This window comes from Chelonus insularis, unplaced genomic scaffold (genome assembly GCF_013357705.1).
Source record: "Chelonus insularis isolate UGA/USDA-ARS -01 unplaced genomic scaffold, ASM1335770v1 scaffold_714_pilon, whole genome shotgun sequence".
NCBI lineage: Eukaryota > Metazoa > Arthropoda > Insecta > Hymenoptera > Braconidae > Chelonus > Chelonus insularis.
The window spans coordinates 1759678-1782507 of record NW_023276795.1 but is presented as its reverse complement, the minus strand read 5'-3'; the positions used below and the strand labels follow the sequence as shown (position 1 = coordinate 1782507).

The 22830-nt window shown below is 32.1% G+C and overlaps 1 protein-coding gene across 5 annotated transcripts in view; it reads left to right on the top strand.

Moving 5' to 3' along the window:
• dac (dachshund) overlaps nt 1-22830 on the top strand; it is a 159037-nt gene that overhangs the window by 47573 nt on the left and 88634 nt on the right. For 2 of the 5 annotated variants that reach the window (XM_035094883.1, XM_035094881.1), the window contains one exon: nt 14489-14628. In XM_035094883.1, coding sequence (XP_034950774.1) covers nt 14489-14628 — 140 coding nt within the window. Of the gene's footprint in view, nt 1-899; nt 960-14482; nt 14629-22830 lie in introns of all 5 variants that reach the window. The other 3 variants (XM_035094882.1, XM_035094880.1, XM_035094879.1) reach the window with 2 other exon arrangements.

The window sequence follows — 22830 nt, the reverse complement described above, 5'->3', positions numbered from 1 at the left end:
TATCCTAGGTGTAGGTGTATATCTGAAAATAGTTTTAACAATGCCAGAAAGTGTTTTCCTGAAATCCACACACATCTGTACCTAAGCCAGTATTCCAGTACGAAGTCTATCTATCTAAAACACACCAGTGAGAGAAGATCGTAAATTATTTAGGGTCTACGTCAGTAGAGCTCTAGGTCCGCAGATCCAGTATCGCGGGGAGTGGAAATTAAATAACAACAAAACAATAAAAGACAATTGTTTCCAAGTTTTATGGACACGCTCGTGTGAGCTGTGAGAATAACGAGAGGATGAGAGAAGAGGAAGAGACAGTTTATTGCTGTCGACGTGGCCACCCCTGGTCACTTTATTTAGGGGGTGTGATTCTCGCCAGCTTGGAATTTATATCCTGCTTCGGGTCCTGCTCACTTGTATATCTTTAGCATTTAACAAGATACTTTTTATTATGACCATTAAATTATTTCCAACGTTATTTGATATTTATCATAACAATTATTTTTTATTTATAATCATGATTTTTCTAATGAGTTCTATATCCCTCTCTCTGTAGCCTATAATACACAGTCCAATATACTTGGCAACATTTTTATTTTGACACTAATAGTCCTGTGGTCGTATCAGACACTACGCGAAAGAGTCCGCGTCTGTGCCGATCACGCTTATCTCGGTCCGATATTGCCCGTATAAATCGTGAAAGCACGGCGGGAGAACGTGTGTAAGAGAGAAATGAGAAAAAAAGGTACGTTGGTCAGCGCGCGAGAGACCTAACGTTGTTGTTGTACAGCCTAATGCTTGTCTGATTTATCGATCCATTTGTCTTGCAACTTTGCGTTTTCATCTTGGATAATTCACTGGAATTAACGTTTCTTATTATTTTTGTTGTTTTTTTTTTGTTACAGGTATGTGTTGGATCGAATGCTTCACAAAAGAAATAACATGGACCAACATTTTGAGAACAGGTTTGAGAAGATACAAAAAATATTTGCAATATCCGAAACAATGAGTGACATCCGGGACAATGGGTTGTAGTAAACCGCGTCCCCTTTAGTTCAATCATCTAAATTATTCCATAAGACGGGAGCAGTTGCTGTTAGGGTTGTACAGAGAAAACGAGCCGCGTCGTTCTGGAATCGACCTAGGGAGTTTACTGCTTCATAACTTGACTTGTGTATGGACAATCGCCAGTTATGATTTCGGTTGCTATTTTGACTGCTCTTATACTCTAACACAGTGGGTGGGCTTTTCTCTGACTTGCCCAGGACACAGAAATATGCTGCCTCGTAAAAGACGTCCCTAGATGGTGGCTTAAAGCTTCCTCTATATCAAATGTTTATCTCTTCAATGTATCATCTTTGCTTGAATTACATTCACCTTGCAAAGAGATGCAGAAAATCGTGAAGCGTTTATTTGTGATGACGGAAATTACAGCTGTATAAAAGTCGTTATTCTCTGTTGTTATATAGTCTGTTCCGGGTTTCAAAGCTTTCTTCATATGTCCGCACATACGAGTGGGATAAATCAACGCGGTTTGAGCTTTGAGCTATAAGTAATTCCTCGCACGAGTCTGCTCAGTGACACGCCCGTCTTGTCGTAAAAGATTACCCGTGAGGATATTTTTCTTTATTTATTGGGTTCAATTACAGGGAAAACATTACCTTGATAACATTTTTACTTTCAAAAACCCACATAAAATGTTTCCGATATTTTTTTTTTTTTTGAAGATTAGCTTTTAAATTGATCAGAGATAAAAATTTTTAAAGTAAAATATTAAAGTGACTCGATATGGAGTTGTAAAAATTATTTTGATTGACGCAAAGAGTATTTACGTGATAATTATGTATGCTTCTTAACTTAAATACAATAATTAGTGTTAATTAATAAATACTTTGTTTCAAAATAATTGTCATAATTACTCTGCAAACAGAAAACAAAATAATGAGCAAATTTTTTTCAACTACATTTTAATCTAAATAAATGAGAACATATTATTAATAAATAATATTTATTATTTATTAAAATTAATGAACATTTATTAAAGATAATCGAAGAGAAATCTTGATCAAATAACAGTTGAAAAAGAATTGTTATAATTTTCAGAATAATTTTTCAATTAAGTCAACATGACTGATGATGGTATGAATGACACAAAAGGGTGCATACTATAAGGAGATAATAAAATACTTAATCGAAAAAAAAGCACAAGTATTCCTTGAGAAATAAACTAGAATTAATATGAAAATAATTGTCATCACAATGATTAGCTTTATCTATCGCGTGATGGACAGATATCCATAACGTGTTTTTTCACACTATCTATTTCTAGAGCTGTTATTATCTCCCCCTCACATATTATTTTATTTGTTTCTGGTAACATGATCTATAGATAGCATAGTTTCATCCTATAATGACGCCATATAAGTCATATTTTTCCATTTGTCCAATTTGATTTAGTGTAGGGTGGGTTCAATGCCAGATTATTCGAGTTTCAAGCTTGTATATATAGTACAGGGATGATGATTATAAAGAAAGGGGGTAAAATTGTACACGAGAGGACGGTGTATAAAGCCCGGAGGAAAGATACTGGAATAATATCCAAGGTGAGCTTTATCTAAATGTTAATACAAAGCCATTATATCGACTTCTCGAAAATATCAGAAAGAATCCCAGAAGAGTACTCTCACTCCATGTATACACTTTTTTTTTTCTTTCGCCAGAGTATAACATAAAGCCCGGCGGGCTTGAAAACGAAACGCTTAAAAATGTAATAGCGCTTGTTTCTCTCTTTTCTTTTTTCATTTACATCTTCTCTCTCTTTTCTCTCTGCAAGTCTTTACTTTCCCATTATTCAAATATAAATGTAAATGTTGATACAAATGGATAGGTAATGGAAAGAGAGAATTCAATTGTAGGCCCAAAAGCGGACGAAACAATAAAAGAGTAGGAGAGGGCTAAATAGGGAAGGAAGGTCAGGGGTAGTTGGAGGAAATTAGTTTATAAGAAAGCGAGGTGGATAAAAAATGATATTGGTCTTACTACTGCTGATGGGCTTAGAAGCTTTTTTCGAGAAATCAAATGTAAAAGAATGGAAGATGTTTTATTTTCTTGGGGCGTTGGAGATATTTATGTGTTTGTTCATGATTCCTGGTCTAGTGGGGTAGTGCAGAGTAAGCTACGCTCGATTACACGCGAATCGCCAATCGAATCAACGAACCGAGAAATATAAATCTGTAATTGTAATTTGGTTATGATGACGATTTTCCTGTCGACTAATTTTTTTTTTTTGTTTAAATATCAACATCATATGATGATTAATATATTTCCATAATTTTTTTTTAATTAAGTCATTTTTAATAATTAAAAAAACAAAGCTTATTATTGATAAGATAAATTTTATTTTATATTTGTTCTAAAAATTATTTATCTTCTTTGTAAATATTTACTAAAAAGAAATGTTTTTCTAAAACATTGATTTTATCAACAACTAGGCAAACAATTATCACGAAATTTTATTTAAAAAAAAGATTTATTTTAAATCAACAACTTTTATTGAATCTAAACAATTTTTTTATCTTTGTATTTTTAAATATTCATTAACAAAATAGGATTAATGGAGAAATAGAAAGTAATCGGAGCAAGATGAATTGTTTAATTTCAGAATAAAAGGAATGAAATGAAAAATAAAGAATACAACTTTTCAATTAAAATTAGTGTAGATAATCCGATCGATTCCTTCGGAAACAATTATTTAGTTGAAAGAATGAATAGTGGAAATAATAGATAAGGACCCCAATTGCAGGATATCTGGTGGAGATGTAAGTGGGGGTAATTTAGAGGCAAACATACGCAATGGATTCGGCTGACATTGGGATACAGTCCATCATTTTGCGGGTCTAGAGAGAGACAGAATAGTATGGATTGTTGTCCGTAATATCATCCAATATGTGCGTCGTCTCGTGTTTCCCCATCGTTGCATTGTTCTCGCCCTTCTACAAGCATTGTGACGGGCCGACAGTGCGCGCCCGTTTTGGTTGAGGGTGTCTAGTGCATATGCACATCCGATAGCCCCCGTAATGCCATCTCTAATTCCATGCGAGCTGATTTGATTTTCGCATTAAGATAAAGCGAGTGTAGTGAGAGAACTACCCTCTGTATTGATAATCGTGTTTCTACAATGCCGATTTCCACGACGAATTATATCCACCGAATGCCTGTGTATGAAAATGTAATGAGCACTGACAACAATAACAATAACCTTGTTTATGTATATTATAAGCATATGTGTATGTATGATTAATAATACAATTGTATGTGTGTGTGTGTGTGTGGGTATATACACTGAGAGACTTGTAATGCGATCGTGGTTGGACTGGCTTGGAAGCATTGAGAGAATGAAATCCATGAGGTGTGAAGCGATTTTGCGAGTTGGAAAGATACAAGGATATGATATATAAGGATAGTAGATCCTTGATGAATATTTAGTAAGAATAAAAAAATGATTCAAGTAACGAATAGGTCCATTGATCTGATACGAATGGTCGCCTTCGAGGGCGCGAAAGTCATCAAATCAATTGCAACCTCGAGCACCTTTCGATCCAATGGATTTTAAAGATAGACTTAGATTTCTGCATTCAACTGTAAAGATTCATATCACAATGGAGAAGAATTTATGCTGACAGATTTATTGATTCAAAAGTTAATTTTAAATTAATGATACTCATTAAACAATTGTTTTTAGCACATCAATTTCATGCAAAAAAAAATGTCAACCTTTTTCATTGTCATTCACTTTTTAGATAAAGATTTTAAACTTTATTTCAACTAATAAGCTTCAATAAATCACAAAATATTTTTTTAATTAAATAAATAATTCAGTTCACGGTTGTTAACGTTGTATTAAAGCTCTGATTTTTTTATTTAAATGAGTTAGGTTGTATCGACGACGGTCGAAGGAGGTCGATTGAGAATACGGAATGAAGCAGTTCCGGTCTTTGATATGAAGAAAGAGACAGAGGACAATAGTTGAGTAATGCCGGCATGATGGTAACCACAGAGGTATCAAAGTGCGGCTTGGCACGGGTCAACCACAAACCGACAACGTCCACGCGCTGCTCTCTATGCTAAGCGAATTGTACCGCGATATCGAGGATCGGTGGCCGCGTTATGATCCAGTTCCTTGCGTTGAATAGCACGCGTGCCTGCGCACGCACGTGACAACGATCATTCGTGTCGCGCGTGGGAATTTATGCAATCCAAGTACATCCAGATTACTTCCTTGTCAACAAGAAATATAAAAACAAAAAATACAAACATCATAAAGCATGAGAATCGTGATTCAAGATAATTACTTTCTTAGTTTGAAATTCTAATTAGCAAGTAGTAATTAGCAATTAGACATTACGTTTCCATCAACGGAAAGTCGTTGAAAGGAAATGCAAGGACTGCATATGAAAATTGCACTTGGAACGAGTAATTAGCAATTTGGTTTCAAGAAGACGATGACAAAGCATAATATAACTCGAGATCGACATTCGGTGCCATGGACGAGTATCATGCAATACGAGAAACACGCGAATGTTTAGAGATATATGGAATCATTATTATTATTATTGTGTGTCTAGAAAAAAAATATTTCAGCCATTTTTGGATTTAATTATAGCTCTAGTTATATTACGAGTTAACACGTAATCTTGATCCTAAAGAATCTAAACTTGGGTCATCTGATAAAGATCTGATTAAAAAATTGGAAGAAAATTGCTAAATATAAAATGGCATGTCTGGAAGTAAAAAATTTTAGTATTTATTTTTTTTTTCATTTTTAATTTGTTTATTTACAAAAAAAAAATATTTATTCTTCATATTCATCGTTTTTTATTTAGTCATAGTCATTTTAATTATTGAAATGTATTTTTAATTGCTGTGAGATAAAAAACTAATTTTATTTTAAATATTACGAGTGATAAAATAGTTTGAAATTCATTCTGGTCAAGACTTGAAAAATAATTGAGCTGATCTGACCAGTTAGGTGTTATTACTGTCTTGATTTCATTCCTACCAGGTACTCATAATAATGAAATAAAACATTATCTCCTCACATGAGTAGGAAAAATTTTGATATTTCGATTTGATCGAGTGAATGATTGAAGTGCAGCTTGCAGTAGAGGAATGGCAGAGTTCTTGCAGGTGCATGAGCGTAATTGTATGGTATTTAAAATTTAATTGCAATTTGCCTGCTGTGTGTTTCGATTAATTGAATATGATCGCTGTTTTATCTTTCTTAACTCCTTCTTATGAGCACATTTACTGTGCAGTCATACTAAATATTTTTTATTACAATACTCTTGGTGAATTAAAACTTTGAATAATAAAGGAAAAAATTCTCTAATTACCTCCTTGATCAAAAGTCTTTGATGAGGTAATTGCGATATTAATTACATCTTAAGGCAGTGATTGAATAGACTTTCCTTTGAAAATCTTTTGTAGATGGATAACTGGCACTTTGCATAATTTTTGTTGAAAATAACCAGAAAATGCCTTTTTTAGTAAGTGAGAAGAAATTATTTTAAAATTTTTATCTTGCATTAGCATATTATCGGTGTCGGTTTTAATTTTTATGTATCACTGGATCGGTTTACCTTCCATCTAGCACCTTTTATTATTATTCCAATCTGACATTTGAACATACGATGGAAGAAAGATCGTAAAAGTCGTCTTGCCTTGACTAGGCAGAACACACACAGAGCTCACTGCACCCTGCAGTTTTTATATGTACAAGTATTCGATATTATTTATCTCATAAGTCGTAAAATCATTCATGGATTTATTGCTCAGATATTGACATAAAAATGCTTATTTATTTTTTGTAGAATACACTTTTCATTATTCAGTTGAAGTGCAATTTTTCACTGGGCTAAAAAAGTTTGAAAAAAAGGGGAAAAAATGGAGACAGAATTTTTTTGATTGCAATTACTGATTCATTAAGTTAAAAGAAATCAAATCAAAGTTGAGCAATTGGTTGTTGTCCTCGTGGTAAAATTCATAGAGATAATCTTTTTCGGGATGTTCATCTCTCAAATTGGTAGGATTACTCTTCTATGAGAGTAGGCCACGTTCTCGAGATTGGCAGGATTATATGAGAGCTTGAAACACGTTTATATGTCTGCATTTTACCTCGAGTATATTATTGGGAATTACGTTAAATATGCAGTCAAAAAAAAAAGAGAAAAAAAAGAAAAGAAAAAATTTAATGCATGTATACGTAGATATAAAAAAAAAATTGTAAAATACAAAAGTTATAATTCTCTGCATGTCAAGATACAAATTTTCACTTTTATTCCAACACTCGTATATAAAATAAACAAAGGTTGACGTTTAAAAAAGCTTGGTATTGTTTTTACGCTTCAAAAGAGCGTAGGGGCTGACCATTTAACGCTTTTCCGATTACCTATTTTTTCATATACTTTTATATTTCATTTTTCCTTCTATTATTTTCTCTCTTTCAGTTTTTTATGTTTGAATGTATGTATCGCGTGTCTGAAAACACTCGAGGGTGTCCAACAGTCTGCAATGCATAGTCAATAGAGACATTTTAGAACACACCTTCGATTAGTTATTTTTTTTTCTAATTCATTAGTTTTTATTGACAATTTTGTCAGCTATACTCTATTTAACTTTATAATAACACAAACATTAAAAAAGCACAAAGAATAATTCACTCACAAGTATTGTTTTAAAATTAAAATAAAAAATGCTAAAAATAGAAAAATTAACCAAATATTGTTCTTAAAAATAAATAAAAAAAAAGATTTATTGCTAGAGTTTTTCAATTAAACAAAATTATTTGAATTTATGTTAGAAAAGATTGGTTAAATTATTTAAATAAAAGGGAAGAGGAAAAAAGTAGATAATATATTTAATAAATTTAAAAAATAGCTTATTTATGTTGGGATTCTCTTAGTTATTCTGAAAGCTTACATAAAATGTTTAGGAACAATTAGAAAAGTTTCTTGTGCAATCAGGATAATAAGTGAAGCCAAAGTTAAGCATAAATAAATAATCTGTGCTGAAATTGGTAATCCCTCGCGTGCGTATACCCGTAGCTAGTAAAAAAAATTAAAATTAGCCGGGTTCGAGACGGCGTGAGCGCACCCCAACGAATATTATGCAAAGCCACGAGCAATAAAAATAACATATTGCGACCGAGAGAGGCATAAGTTTTAATCCAATATTACTAAGATAAGTCTTACCCACTGAAAAACCCCACCCTCTCTACTCCTTACTACTTGCCTTCTTTCTTTCTCTTGCACTCTTACAATGTCTCGCACATTCGACTCTCTACTCTTCCGAAGATTTCTTTTGTGTAACGCACCCCAGTTTTACATTGTGGTTATTAGAAAATATTCTTCTGTACGTTGCGCACCGTTCAAGGGATGAGCAGTACATTTAATAGTACCGTAACCTCAAACGAACCCGAAAGATATTTTTTCCTTTTCATACGCCATCAAATTCTGAAATTACAATCTTTTCTTTCTGGCTTTCGGTTCTGTTTGAGATAAATTTTTTTTTTACGTTCCAGTCGATTTGGATTACTTCTGCAATAAAGATAGATTGTTTCAATGATTTTAAGCCTGAAGGGTTTCAGCTTCAAAGGTTTCTTATTTTTAAATTTAATAATTGCAATTTAACTGCCTCCAACGAACAGTTGGTTTAAACTCTAAGTCTATAAATTGAGTAGAGGATCAATTTTTAAGACTCAAATGATGTTAAAATTTTTTTAGTCAAGTAAAAAAGGTAAACTAATTCATCAAGACTTTTTTATCACTTTTATTATATTAACTCATTCGTCAGAAAAACAAAATTTCATTTATTACAACTTATTTAATTTATTTGTTTTTTGCTTTAAAAATTTATTTCATTATAAAAAATTGATGCTCGCATTTATTCAATTGAATAATGTTTAAAATATTGCGATAGATGATGTAGACTACCCTTACTTGTTTCTATTCGAATCGAATCTCAGAGACTTTTTTCCGCTCGACAAGTAAAATCGTAGAAATCGACTGAAATCGTAGTTTTGTTATGATAGCATTGTTGGATGAATTCGAAGGGTGGCAAAAAGGTCCTCGTAAAAATTTATAATTTGGAAAATATCATGAAGAGAATAAAAAAGATGAGAGATAAAAATATTGTGAATGAAAGAAAAAGAAAAAAACGAGTGTATAGTCAGCTAGTAAAGCAAAAAGCCAGTGGCTTTTGGATTTCCGTGGCAATCGAGTTTATAAACCGGGAAATCGAAGGGGCTGGCACGATAGCAAGCAGCGAAGTGGTGTTGTGCTATATAATCTTGGCACTGGTGGTGCTCCAAAAGTCTTTTGACGAAAATTGAAGTCGTTGTTATGACGAGAATTGCATGCGACAAAGATTTTTATGATAACGCATAAAAAATCATTTTAAAGGAGAACTAAAATCTTATTATTATTTTTATGAAATTTCGTAATATTTTAATTTCGAAATGACTCTGTGGGAAAACTCTTCGATTTGATGCTTTGAAATAATGAATAAATTATTTCAAATAAAAATAAGATTATCATCTATTTAAAAATGGATCATTACCAAAAATAGAAAATGTATCATTTTACCAGGTGAATAAAGAGCATGTGAAACTTGATGCTTGAGAAAAGGTCATTCATAAAAATGTATGGAAACATGTAGAGTCAAGGGGAAAAATAGATAAAGAAACATTAGAAATGATGGACAAGTTCTATGATCCATGAAAAAGAGGGATATTACGTTATATTATTTTGTAATATATTTTGGATATAATTTTTTTTTTTTTATATTTCAACAGAGAGATTAATAAAAAAAATTTATCAAACTTCCGGGATCTTATATTATTTTGAGTTAAGTCATGAATAAATATAGTAAACAAAGAATTTCCGTGGTGCCTTTTATTTATTCTTTAGAGAATATTTGAGTGGATTATTTACTCAGACGCAAGACAGTAGCAGCAGGATGTCGCGAGATAAGATGAGGATCCTCGTAATTCATAGATAATACAAAGAGTGTCTACGTTATAGCAATACAAACTTATATGAGCAGAGACTTCTTTTATATCTCTTATGTTGATTAAAAAAAAATTTTATGGCGCTGGGAATCTTTGAATTTTATTTTATTTTTATCAACGAGAGTATGATTCTTTTTTTCTCATTTTAAAATGAAATGAATTTATTCCAATTATTTAATTGAAACAACAATTATTATTTATTATCATTCTTATTGGCAAATAATTTTTTTAAAAATTGATATTTTTCCTTTTTATTTTTCAGTTGGATTATTTATTTAATAAAAACTTGATTAACAAGTGTAAGTTAGTAAAAAACACTGATAAAATCGATTTACTTTCTAATTGATCGAATCAACGAATTTAACGGTGAAGATAATTAATTGAAGTTGTTGTGGCTGAACTAATCTTTACACAAATTATGATTTATTTCAATTGCGAACCAACTTCGAAATGACTCGTTAACTAATTTTTCACAAAAAACATGCAATTAAAGGTAAAGCTTAATTTAATTCTTCGGGAAAAGAATTCTTTAGACGGATAAAATGTCCTCTAATGGAACATGCACTTCATGAAATGTTAATTAAGCTACGTAAATACGATAAGATAACCTGACGACATTAATCCTGCGAGCCGATGACAATGTCAACCACTTCATCTCAATAATGAGTGTTATGATATATTCGGAAGAGCTCTTATAGCATGGAGCCTCAAGCGATAGATTTTGGCAATGCGCGAAAACGGGGTAGCAACCCTCGACTGTGCCAAGTTGTACACCCTATCCCTCGGCGAGTCATTAATAATATACCCATATTGGACACAATTCACCTTGAAATTAACCGGCAGTCGATTGGTAAGCCTGGGCAAATTGACTTGGAAATTGACAATTTATGGTAGCTCCCAAACGCGTTGATTCTGTCTTGCTCTAGCTTTCCTATTTCATTACACCAACTCTAGTTCTCTAGCTTGATTACTTTACCCTATCTCATCACATTCTTCGTGCAGAACAATCCTCCGCGTTGTCATCTAGTTCATAAAAATGATTGATGACACTTGGAGTTGCATTTAAAAAGCCTAAGATCGTTGGGAAATTGAAGGAAAATTCAAAACATAAGCAATTGAACGTAAATCAGGCTGGAGGTGCATTGAGTAGGAGTAACGCATACGTTCGTTCACTGGAACGCATGTAGATCGTTAATCTGATATCGCCTCCAAGTAGATGAGCATGGTGTGATTTATAGTGAGTAGCTTAATTGTCTTAATTACGCGCTCGCTTCCGTGGAAAGCGTGAGGTATATGCACTGCTCTTTAGTTCGTGATCTTGCATTTTTTTATCATCGTAGGAGTAACAGTAGAAGAAGTAGGATTGCTCTGAGTAGGAAAAAAGTTAATCAATAAATCTCTATTACTTAAAGAAGGAGAAGCGACGATTTATTTGAATAGATGACAGCTGATATCAAGTAATACAGTGGCTTTTTAACTTAAACTTGTGATGGGGAAAGAAACAAAGTGTTCTATGATTCTCACACGAGGCATCAAAGTCGCAGTCTTAGTTTAACGATCCATGCAATGTATTTCGCAGCCTATCATGAATTATTCACCAGTCTCTGCAAGGCGGTAGGTCATTATCTTATGTTTCGTGCCCGATGAAACTGTTCTTGATTCTTTCTCTTGTAACTGCAACCTGGCGAATGTACTTATTTTTCTTTGTAACTAAAAAAAAATTCGCCTTAAATTTTGCTGAGAAAAATCATTCTCTTCATTTTGGAATTAATATTTTAGCTCTAATTTATTTCATTCCTAAAGAAAAGGTTCCTTGATGTTAATCAATGATTTACAGTTTAAGAATTACATTTTTTTTTCAAGTCAATTGATCGTAAAAAAAATTTATTTTGGAATTTATTTCTCGTAAATCGAGCGTTAAAATTAAACAATTTAATGGTAAAACCTTCTTGATATTTTATCTGATTTTAAGGGAGCATTAAATTATAAAAATGGAGCTGATTTAAATTGAACTGATCAAAATAACAATTTTTTAGTTCTACAGTTTGAATTAAATTTTATTTTTGAATTAAAAAAAAAATATAAAGTAATTTGAGGTTTAATAAATGTTCATTTTTTAAATTCCTGCTTCTTTTAAGTAGTGGGGCTTATTAGCAGGGCGTGGATGGAAGTATAAACCTTAGCACCTGGCTCGTAAAAAATTTATATGCAAATGATTGCATACAGTAGCAATTCTATATCAATTGATCAACGGATCGATCAGTTCAAATCAAAGATAAAATTTTACAAACTACATACCGTGTATTGAAACACTCGAAATGTGAGGAAATCGTGTTGAAAAGAATGTAAATTAAATAACATACCGTATTGATAATTGTATAATATATCTCGTTTACGTAACATATAGTATTGCAAGAAATTGAATTTGCACAAATCATTGCATTGGATAAGTCAGCATCGATATCTGTCGATTAATTATTGCAACAAGCAGCTAAAGAAATTATAATTAAGTATGATGTAGAGTATGACGAGTAAAAAAATAATATTTTTGACCTTTTGACCTCAAATTCAATACATTTATTCTATTCATTTCATGCTAAATCGACGATTTACTTATCCTTAAGATGACACCAATTAATTAACTGACTTTTTTTCATGAAAAACTGTTGGAGTAAGCTATAATTATAAAGGTTAAACATCAATTTATTTATTTGTAGAATAGTTAGTTAAATTTTTTTTTTCTACTACTTATACTCACGATTGGATAATTTCACAGATGATCGATGGATTTAATAGCTCTTTTATAAGTTTCTTGAAAGGGTTAAAGAGGCTTCGGCTATGATTGGATATTGCACAGCGTAGCTTTCAATATGTAGCTTTTCATTTGATGTACATCAGTACTTGCAATAAAATTATTTTTTTTATTGCCTTCTTGAGTGCATATTTTTTTTTTTAAATCTTTAGGTGTAGTTTCATTAATTAAATTATAATTGATTCTAACTCACAGTATTTAAAAAAAAATATTTATTTAAAAATATTCAAAAGTAATAATTTTTATTGGGTTGTAATTTTTTGTTTCCTTTAGAAATAAATAAAAATAATTGAATCTTTGTGGTTGAAATTCATTCAAGCTGCTTATAATTAGTTAAAGATGTAAAAATAAAAAAATTGGAAGGATGTTTTTTATAAGACATTATTTAACTGATAAGAAAAAAAATTAAAGTGGTGAAATAATCAGCTTTCCAGAGCTGTAAAGAAAATAAAAGAATAAACAATAATATGAGTTCGATCGAAAAATACAAAAAAGCACGGAATAATCGAGTCTTATGATAAGTTAAGCGTTTGAGTGCGCTCTTGTTTTCGGTGTAACCTGAAGCTAAGCGGTTTAAGAGATCAACGCCACATAACCGACCGCGTTATGAGAATCATCCGGAGATCTCGCGCGAGAAATCATGAGGGAGGAGAAGGAGAAAACGATTCGAGGGGGGTGAGAGAAAGAGAGAAAAAGACAAACGAGAATCGGAGGGCTTGGAAGAGTGCCGGCGAAGGCAGAAAGACAGGATGAAAAATTAGATTTACAAATCTGTCCTGACTACTATGAGATTGCTCGTTTACCAAAATGCAGGTTCTCATGTCTTCCAAATGCCCTAGAAAGCAATCACATTCGAGCATTTCGACCATTTATAATACATTAATCATTTCTCTGCTTTATTTTTCTTCAGTCAATGAATCTTGGGGCTAATGATTTAACCCGGAGAATTATAAAAAGGTTTCGAAGGATGTAAACGAAGGATTTGGAGCGTGACTGAGAGTGAAATGAGAACCTTGACCGTGGTATTACATCCAAGGAGAGAAGTTTCAGACGATAGGTTGCCATTCTCTCTCTCTTTCTCTCTACTCTGCGTGTACGAAGAGAGAATTTGTGTGAATAAAAAAATTAAAAAACAAATGAAATAAAAATACAAACTAAGTGTGCGCCTCTCTGGCGCCTGTATCTGTGAAAAATGGACATCCCTACCTACTTCACCACCGCCTAAAGTATTTCATTCTTCCCCCATGCGGTTGAGACACTCTGAAGTCTCGACGACGTGTTGATTAATCTCCATTAGCGTTTTGGACCTTAAAAAATTCATTTCTTTTATTTATAAACACTCATGTTGTTATCGGAATCTTTTAAGAGGAAAAAAAAAACGTTCTCAAAATGTTGGTGATGGTTTAATTATTTAATATTATTTGTTATTTAAGTATATGAAATTTTTTATATAAGATAAGAGCATCAGGTAAGACATAAGACTGGGTAATAAGAGAGAAGAAATTGATTCTTGTTGCTCAAGTAATCAACTTAATCCGCGAAGTTTCGGGGTAAATCGTTACCTCGATGACGGGTGTCTCTAACCACAGTAACTCTCTACCACTGTGCAGCTCCAGGCCAGGAAGACCGCCAAAGAGAGCTTCGATGGGACTGAGTCTTGCAGCAAGTCATCTGGCCGCTGCAGCTGGTCATCCACAGCACTCGCTCAAAAAGCATCGGTTGGACAACGGTGATTACTATGAAAATGGCCATCTTGGTGAGTTTATATACTTTTTTTTATTATTATTACATTTTTTGCTGCAATTTAAATGACCTATAATTCATTAAAATTCAGAAAAATAATGAATTTCTTCAGTCTTGATTCATCAACTTATTCATAAAAAAATGAAATTGATTTTTTTGCAAAATATATTACAATTTTAAAATAGAAATGATAAAAATAAATATTATTATTTATTTTTTAGACAATTAGTAGTAATAAGAGATTGTAATAAATCCATGTAATTAATTTTGTGGTTTATGAAATTATAGCAAAAGCATATGAAACCAGGATGATAATAATTATTTGGTCAGCTAAAATAATTTTCTGTCGATAGTTAATTAAAATTATCCAACGAAAATTTCAGTAAACTATAATTGTTTGTAAAATATATAGGTAGATTAATGAAAAATCAAGTGATTTAATGAAGTATCACAAAATGAGATATTTTATTGAGTGTTGATACATAATTCGCAGAGAGAGGTCATGTTGTAGTTTCATATGAGGTAGGTACACCGCGGGTATGCGTAAACGCGTAGGGCATACACTTGATTACTACCATCCATGTGCTCTGGCGCTGCACTGTGACCCTAGCAATCAATTAATTAGGGGAATCAAACACACTTGGAGTGAGCAAATTAACTGCGATTGCACTCCCGTGTTGCGGCCTGCGGTTCTGGCGGTCTCTCTGCCCACGTGCGGACTTGATAGGTTACCAATCGAATACCATCCGGTTCCACATCGAGACCTAGATGATATACAAGTCAACAGTGAAATCAGACACTCAACATTACCATTTTCAACTCTCTATTCTTGGCTTTACCATCAACTCTCCTATTTCAATTCATTTCAAATAATAATTTGCTACAGTCTGCCTGATATTTGGATGAAATATCACACTGTGAATTGTTCTGTTATTGGAAGTAAATGCGTTAGTTGAATGAAAGTTGAGGGTAACTAGGGGAAATACATGACTGATTGACAAACTGCATTGTGCGGTTTTCATATGAACGGAAATATAATTGTTTGAGCAAATAATCGGACATGGCGTGGTCGACAATATCAATTTTACTGGTAAATATGCTTCACAATATGGATATATTAATGAATTTAAATTTCTCTTATGCAATGTGAGTAGAACGGAAATACATTGAGGTAAATATTTAAACAATGCCGGAACATTGAAATAATGTTACTGAAATAATAATTATTATTATTATTTTCGTGCAAATAAATGTGGAATTCTCATTAGCTATTTCATTTTATTCCAATTTAACTTACTATCTCCAATTACAACTGTTAGATTTATTCATTTTTCTACATAATACTTTTTTAAAATTTTTTCAACCACATGTAAAATATCTATTTAGATATGATCTATTGGCATCTAGGAATTTCACTTATATTTTAATTGTAAAAAATAAAATTCATTAACATTAATGGAATGTTATCTTAGTTCACAAGTTTCCATCTGTAATGATAGCTGTGAAGTATGCATAAATTATACAAACTATCAACTTTCTATAAAATGTACTGATATCATTATTAATTTGCACATATCCTTTCCTTAATAATTATTTTAAAATATCAAATCTGTAAATAATTCACAATTTTATAATTGTTTTGCAACTAAATCAAGTACGTTTTTATGTACACAAAAAAAATTAATTACTAAAAGATAAATATTATTTGAATATTTTACGAAAGAATAAATATCAAGTCCAAGTTCACTGTTTGAATAGATGTCATGTATGCTTAAAATTACATAGAGTAGAGCTACATTTCCCCCTTTAAATTCATACATACTACATTAGCCACTGGCTTTTATAACAATCGAATTTTATACATTTATGTAGTCATGAACTTTTTACTCTACTTTAGTAAATAATACCTTTCTAAAAAAAAAAACTGCTACTTTTTATGTATTTCTAGTGATCAATAATAGAGCAAGCGGCTAAATAAAATATGAGGAATTATGTTAGTTGTCAATAAGTCACTTATAGGATTATAAATATCAAATAAAGTAGCGCGGGAAAAAATCAACAGTGCGTATGTAAGAGAGGGAGAAGAGGGGGTGAGTTAAGAGCCGGTTATTTCGAGGTCGGACGATTCACGCGCACCGTGTAAACATGAAAGAATCGATTCGACACACGCACGCGAATATGCCTCATGGTTGACACGCTCTCTCAGTTTATATCAAAATCGAGTGCGCTTTTTATTGGCTGAACTGGCAGTAAAGGCACCAAATATTATTTCCGTAGTCAAACAAGCCGAGGGAATGATATGAGGGTAAATAGTTAGATGCATCAACATGCTATCCAATTTTATGATGGACTTATAAATAAATTCATTAGGCTGATATAATCCTTGCATGACACATCTAATAATATTTATTAGAGTTGTTATTAATAATTTTTTTTTAGTAAACTCACTAGATGCTATGAGGGTTAATCTGTTTAGTCATATGTTAACTTTCGATTGTTTATTACTACAATTGAGGGATTTGTGGTTGGAGGCCACTGAGGGTGAGTTGTTGTGGTGAAACAGTAGGAGCTGAGCAATTTGGCAAACCGCGATGCGCTTGAGTCACGAAATTGCGGTCAACCCGCGTGTTTATCATGTCTCCCTAGAGTAATTAACAAATTGGAAAACTATTCAAGTAGTGGATTTATTTAATACATTTTTTTATATTACATTAGAGTGATTGAAGTAATTTTTTCATGATAAAACCGTTGAAAAAAAAAATATCAAAAAATATTTTTTCATTTTTTCTTTTTATTTAAAAATGAAAAAAAATTCTTATTCATTTTTTTTAGTTGATTTATTTATAATATATACCTTTTTTTAAATTCCTCTCTCTCTTTTAGAATACAGTAAATTAATTATTTCACTGCGTTTTATTGTTGAAAAAGTATTCAAATTTATTTGTATTAAATGGAATCGTTTTAAGCATCTTTAAAAAATAAATTAAAAAAAAAAAAATAATATTTCATTTTGACTGTCATACTCAAATAAAATCTATAAAATAACTTAATTGACTCATATTTAAAAACCATGTTGATAATAAATAATTTTCTGGTGGACGTTTATAAAAGTTCTGCGATTTTGATAAAATAAAAATTTTTACATACACATCGCGTGATGATTTATAAGTTATAACACTTGTGGTTCACGAAAAAATTAACAATTGTATGGAGGGTCTCAACTACCAAGTTAAACTCACAGTTTTTATCCTCCATCAAGGTTTAGTGTGTTGGACTGGCGCGCCGCTTGATTGTTTTTACGAGAGTGCCGGTAAAATAAAACAGGCAACGCGGCCCATGCGTTCGCGCATTAAACCTCTTCATTTTGGTAACACTGTTATGGTTTTACTGCCACTACACTATACCAACTACTCCTTTCTTTTCTTTTTAACATCCTAATTTTTGTTCGTAAATCAGAACAGGCCAAAATTTTCGTTAGTTTTTGCTTTTTTATTTTCAAAGAGTTACAGAACTAATGAAGACGTCAATGCATCGTTTAGTTACGACTTTCAAACAATAAAGTCTTTTATTAAATTTCATTGCCTAAATTTGTAACAATAGGTTTCTTTTTATTATTTTGGAGTGATTTTAACGGAGATATACTCCATTTACAAAACTCCTAAAGCTGGCGAATTTTTTTTTTAGTGACCTAATTTTTGTAACCAATAATTTTTAAAACATTTATTAAACTGTTAATTTTTTTATTTAAATATTTATTACTTTGCACAACATTAACAATCTTATTTTTTGTCCTTTAGAAAATCTACTCTTATTGCAATTATTTTTAACAATAAAAATTAAGTAGAATTTATTTATTCAATTATCTTTTGATATTTGAGTTGATTATTAATTTTTATAAATTCATTATTGGCAGAAGAATTGGATTTATTATAAGTTGGGTGAGCTAAATGTAGACCAATATCTCAGTCTAAATATTTCTGTTTATTAGAGCAGAAAAATAGGAAAAAATTAAAGAAATAATGGACTAAATAATTGAGAAAAAAGAAGGAAAAAATGTCAGGAATGCATTGGATTACTTGAGTATATGAAAACATGCTCTTCGTTTTAACAATCACGTAAAACGATAAACAATGCCTACAGCTGTTTCGCGACCACAGGATTATATAGAAAATATGTATGAACGGATCTTTATGCCTCTCTCTATCTCTCTTTTTTTCTCTTTCATTTTTCCCGTTTTTCTCTTTTAAACGGTCTTTCCGAAGTGAGCATTAAATCGCTCAACAGTTGTACTCATATGGCGCATCAAGAGACATAAACCTGCCAACCGTAAAAACTTCATGAAAATACTTGTACTTGGTAAGCTTTTTACTACATTCTCTTCAACATGGGTAATTACCCGTATTTCAATTATTAACAATTAAATTTCTCCCTGAATGATCACACACGATGATGCAGAGTTGAATCTGATACTCTCCTATAACGGTCTAGTATTCATTGGAATCGTCATTTCAAAAATAACATTATGATATTTCGATTTATTTATTTTATAAAAAAATGATAGAAAACCGGTATACAAAAATATCTAGGCCTGTCAGCATTTTCTTTCTCTGTCTGCCGGCTTCGTTTGTCCCGCGAGCGACGGTGAATAAAAGTACCCTATACCTGCTCCCGAGACCAGTCAGTCAGAAGATATTAATAACGAAATATGATATAATGGAAGCATCCCTATGCGAAATACAATACAATGTTTATGCACCGGATTAACTGATGTTGGCCGGTCTCGAAGTTGAAAAAGTATCGACCACCAAGCTCACGACCTGATGGGAATCAACAGGGACTACACCACTTCTGGCTTCAGCTCAGCAGATGGTACAGAAAAATCATTCGCGGTCTACACCATTCGATCTTTACTCTTAATATTAAATGCAATGAGATTTACTTCTAAGATTAGTGCTAGTACTTCCTTTTCATCATGTATCAACTTGGACTTGGATCGAACAACAAAAAAGCACGCGTGTCTGTTATTGAAATAACAACACCCAAAGGGGTAATAATTGTTTTGTTTGTTAAACATAAATTAAGTTGTTGTTTTGATAGAAAATATTCATGTTTTATAAAAGAACTGTTGACTTGTAGTCCTGTTTGATTATTGTTGTACGAAAACTATTTTTGAAGAATTTAAATATTGGCTGATTATTAATATTGTTTAATTATTTTATAAAACTATGTGATATTGAATAAAGGGAGGTGTTTATATAGAATGTTTTCAAAGAATATGAGCATTTGTCAATTATAAAAATAATTAAATAATTTTATGACAACATTGTTGGGCTTATGAAAAGCATGAGGATGATATTAAATTTTAATCCATCTGATAAAAGCTATTTTTCAAAAGATTTAAATATTTGTCAATCGTTAAAAATTATTAAACAATTTTATGATAATATTTTGGTAGCAATAAAAAGTGGAATTGTTGGTAAAAAATTTTAATCTAGACTTTTAAATGATATTAAATTAATTTATTATGAATAATAAAATTTTTTATCGTCCCTTAATATTTAAAATTAATTTTGTTATACATTGTATTACTTTTAAGTTGTTCACACAAAATTAAATTTAATTTGTGTATTTCATTTGGTAAAAATATATATTGAATAATGTACCTTTAATTCTAATGATTAACAACCCTACTTAAAATTCTTTCATGTTTTTTTCATAAAGTAAAAAAATTCGTGTTTAAAGGTATTTAAAATGAATGTCATTATCATTTAAGTATTGTGCAATTGTCTGCTTTTTGAGTTAAATTTCAGACGAATATAGTCAGGTATTTTACAATAATGTTTAATTTCAAAGCGTCTGAAGAAATTTCAAGTGCCGGACCCCTAAATCATCAAGAAACAATAGTAATTTAAAAAATAATTCACTAGATATGCCTATAATTTTCGTGAATATTATTCGATCAATTTTTTGGGACGAATTAAATTTTGTATTCAAAAAATATCAAACCCTTTAGAATGGATAGTTTTTTATTCACATGAGGAAGGAAAAGTTGAACGAGTTGATGATGATGACGATGATGATGGTGATGATGAAAAGAGGGAGGAATAAAAAGACACATAAAAAGAGAGAAAAATAGGAAGAGACGCGAAAGAAAGTGGGGTGTTGGTTAAGTACAAACCGCGGAGAGTGTAAATAATACTAAGGCTGATTGTAGGCGTGGCTGACAGAACTCTAAAAATCTTCGACTATATATCAAATGGTTTACTACCTTCAGATGATGTTTTGTATGGTGGTGAAGAAGGAGAACGAGTAAGACAGTCGTTGGTGAAGAACAAATACCACATAAACACAAGAGAGAAGGCATAAAGGAGTAAAAGTCAAGACGAAAAAAAAATGATGAAGAAAAACTTCAAGTCTAGCGTTTTAGTACGTTATCATCGCTCTAGAAAGAAGATTGGATGCTTCTGTGAGTTCCTGGCAACATCTTCAAGTCTTATTTATTTGTCGTAAGATGGCTATGTCTCAATACTTCTGTGCTGGTCGAAATGTGTGCAGAGATGGCAGAAAGGTATATAGAAGCAGGTGGGAAGAAAGAGAACAAGACTCCAATATGCCTTAGGCTCTTATTCGACCATTCGATGGCTTCGGACTCGTCGGTTAGCAGGCCCTGGTCTCGCGATTACTTGAAAAACCGGATTCTTGCAGCACGAAACTGCGCTTCCCTTGTGCTATGTACGAATCAATATTAACTGCCAATTCGTGTGTTTTACCCATTCGTTTCTATCGCTATTTTCATGCTTCTCTTCATTGCAGTACACCTAACTCAAGGCTTTCAAGAGTAATTTCAGGTAGCTCCAAAGGATTCTGCAATCAAATTTTTTTGTCCCTTCCTAAATTATCCTGTCCATGAATTAAATGGCAGCCTCGAAAATCTAGAAAAATTAAATTCAAATTTCATCACCTCAGGCTATTTAATACTCAAAATTTCATTTTTTGTTTCAAGCTGATATATTTTTGAAACAACAACAACAACTGATAGTTAAGACACTTGAATTCAATTAATTGTGAAACGATGCCATGTTAAAGTGTACTTTAGTTGAGTAAAATTTAATCAAGATGACTGTTTTTGTTGATCATGAAAATGAAATGATGGAGACTGTTTTGAATGTAAAAAAAAAAATGAAACACAAATGAAAACACTTGATTTGAATTGATAACAAAATAATGATGATGTCATGTTGAAGTACTTAAAAAAAATATAAGTAGAAATTTCAATTAAATTAATGATTTTCGTTTAGATGGAAGTAATTAAAGTGTAGGGAGTGTTTTTGGTGGAAAAAAAGAGCTGGTGAATGAGAATGGAATACTGAGTTCTATATGGCTTTTTGAAGCTGCATTTAAGATCAATCCAACGTACCTTGACCAGTCTCATTTGGCCCGGCAATTTATTCTCGCGTTTTGTAATTAACGCCAGGGTGAACAAGAGTGAAGGAGTGGAAGAAAAAGAAGAGTACAAAGAAGAGAAGTAGCAGTAGATAGACGTTTCTCTCAACGTCATTCTTCCTCACGGTTGCGCGCCGCGTAATAGTATTAAGTATCTAGATGGAGAATCCCCCGGAAGGACGTTAAGGTTGAGAGAAGGAGAAAGAGAAGTAGACAGCAAGGAGAAGTAATGCGGGCCCAACAGATGAATGTGCACGAAAGAATACATGAGTAAGAAAGAAAGAAAAGGGTAAGAGATGTGTTGTTGGTAGGTCTTTTCGAGGTCTGCACATGCCACCGCAGTCAAACCAGACAGAAAGCGGTCTGTATAATTATGGGTTGTCACCTCATCAGTCGCGAGGGGCGCGCTCACATACACCGTGGGCAAAGAAACTGGACGACAGGCAAAGACAGCGGAAGAGAAAGATAGACAGACTCGATGGGTATAGGAGAAGGATTACTCGAGTGTAGTCTTTAGCTTAAATTGTATTTTATCGTCTCTCGCATTCCATTTCAGGATGATTGGAAGGATCAAGTGTTGTTCTTGGAAAGAATTTTCATTGCGAGTAATAAAATAATGCTTTTTTGGTTTTTAAATCAGTGCGATGCCATTTTTTGCTAGATTTTTATCCAACAATGCTATATAAAGTCTGATATTAGAATTGAAATTAACAATCATTTTATGAGAAATAAATCTTTCCATTTAAATTCAAATATTTTTATTTTTTTTATT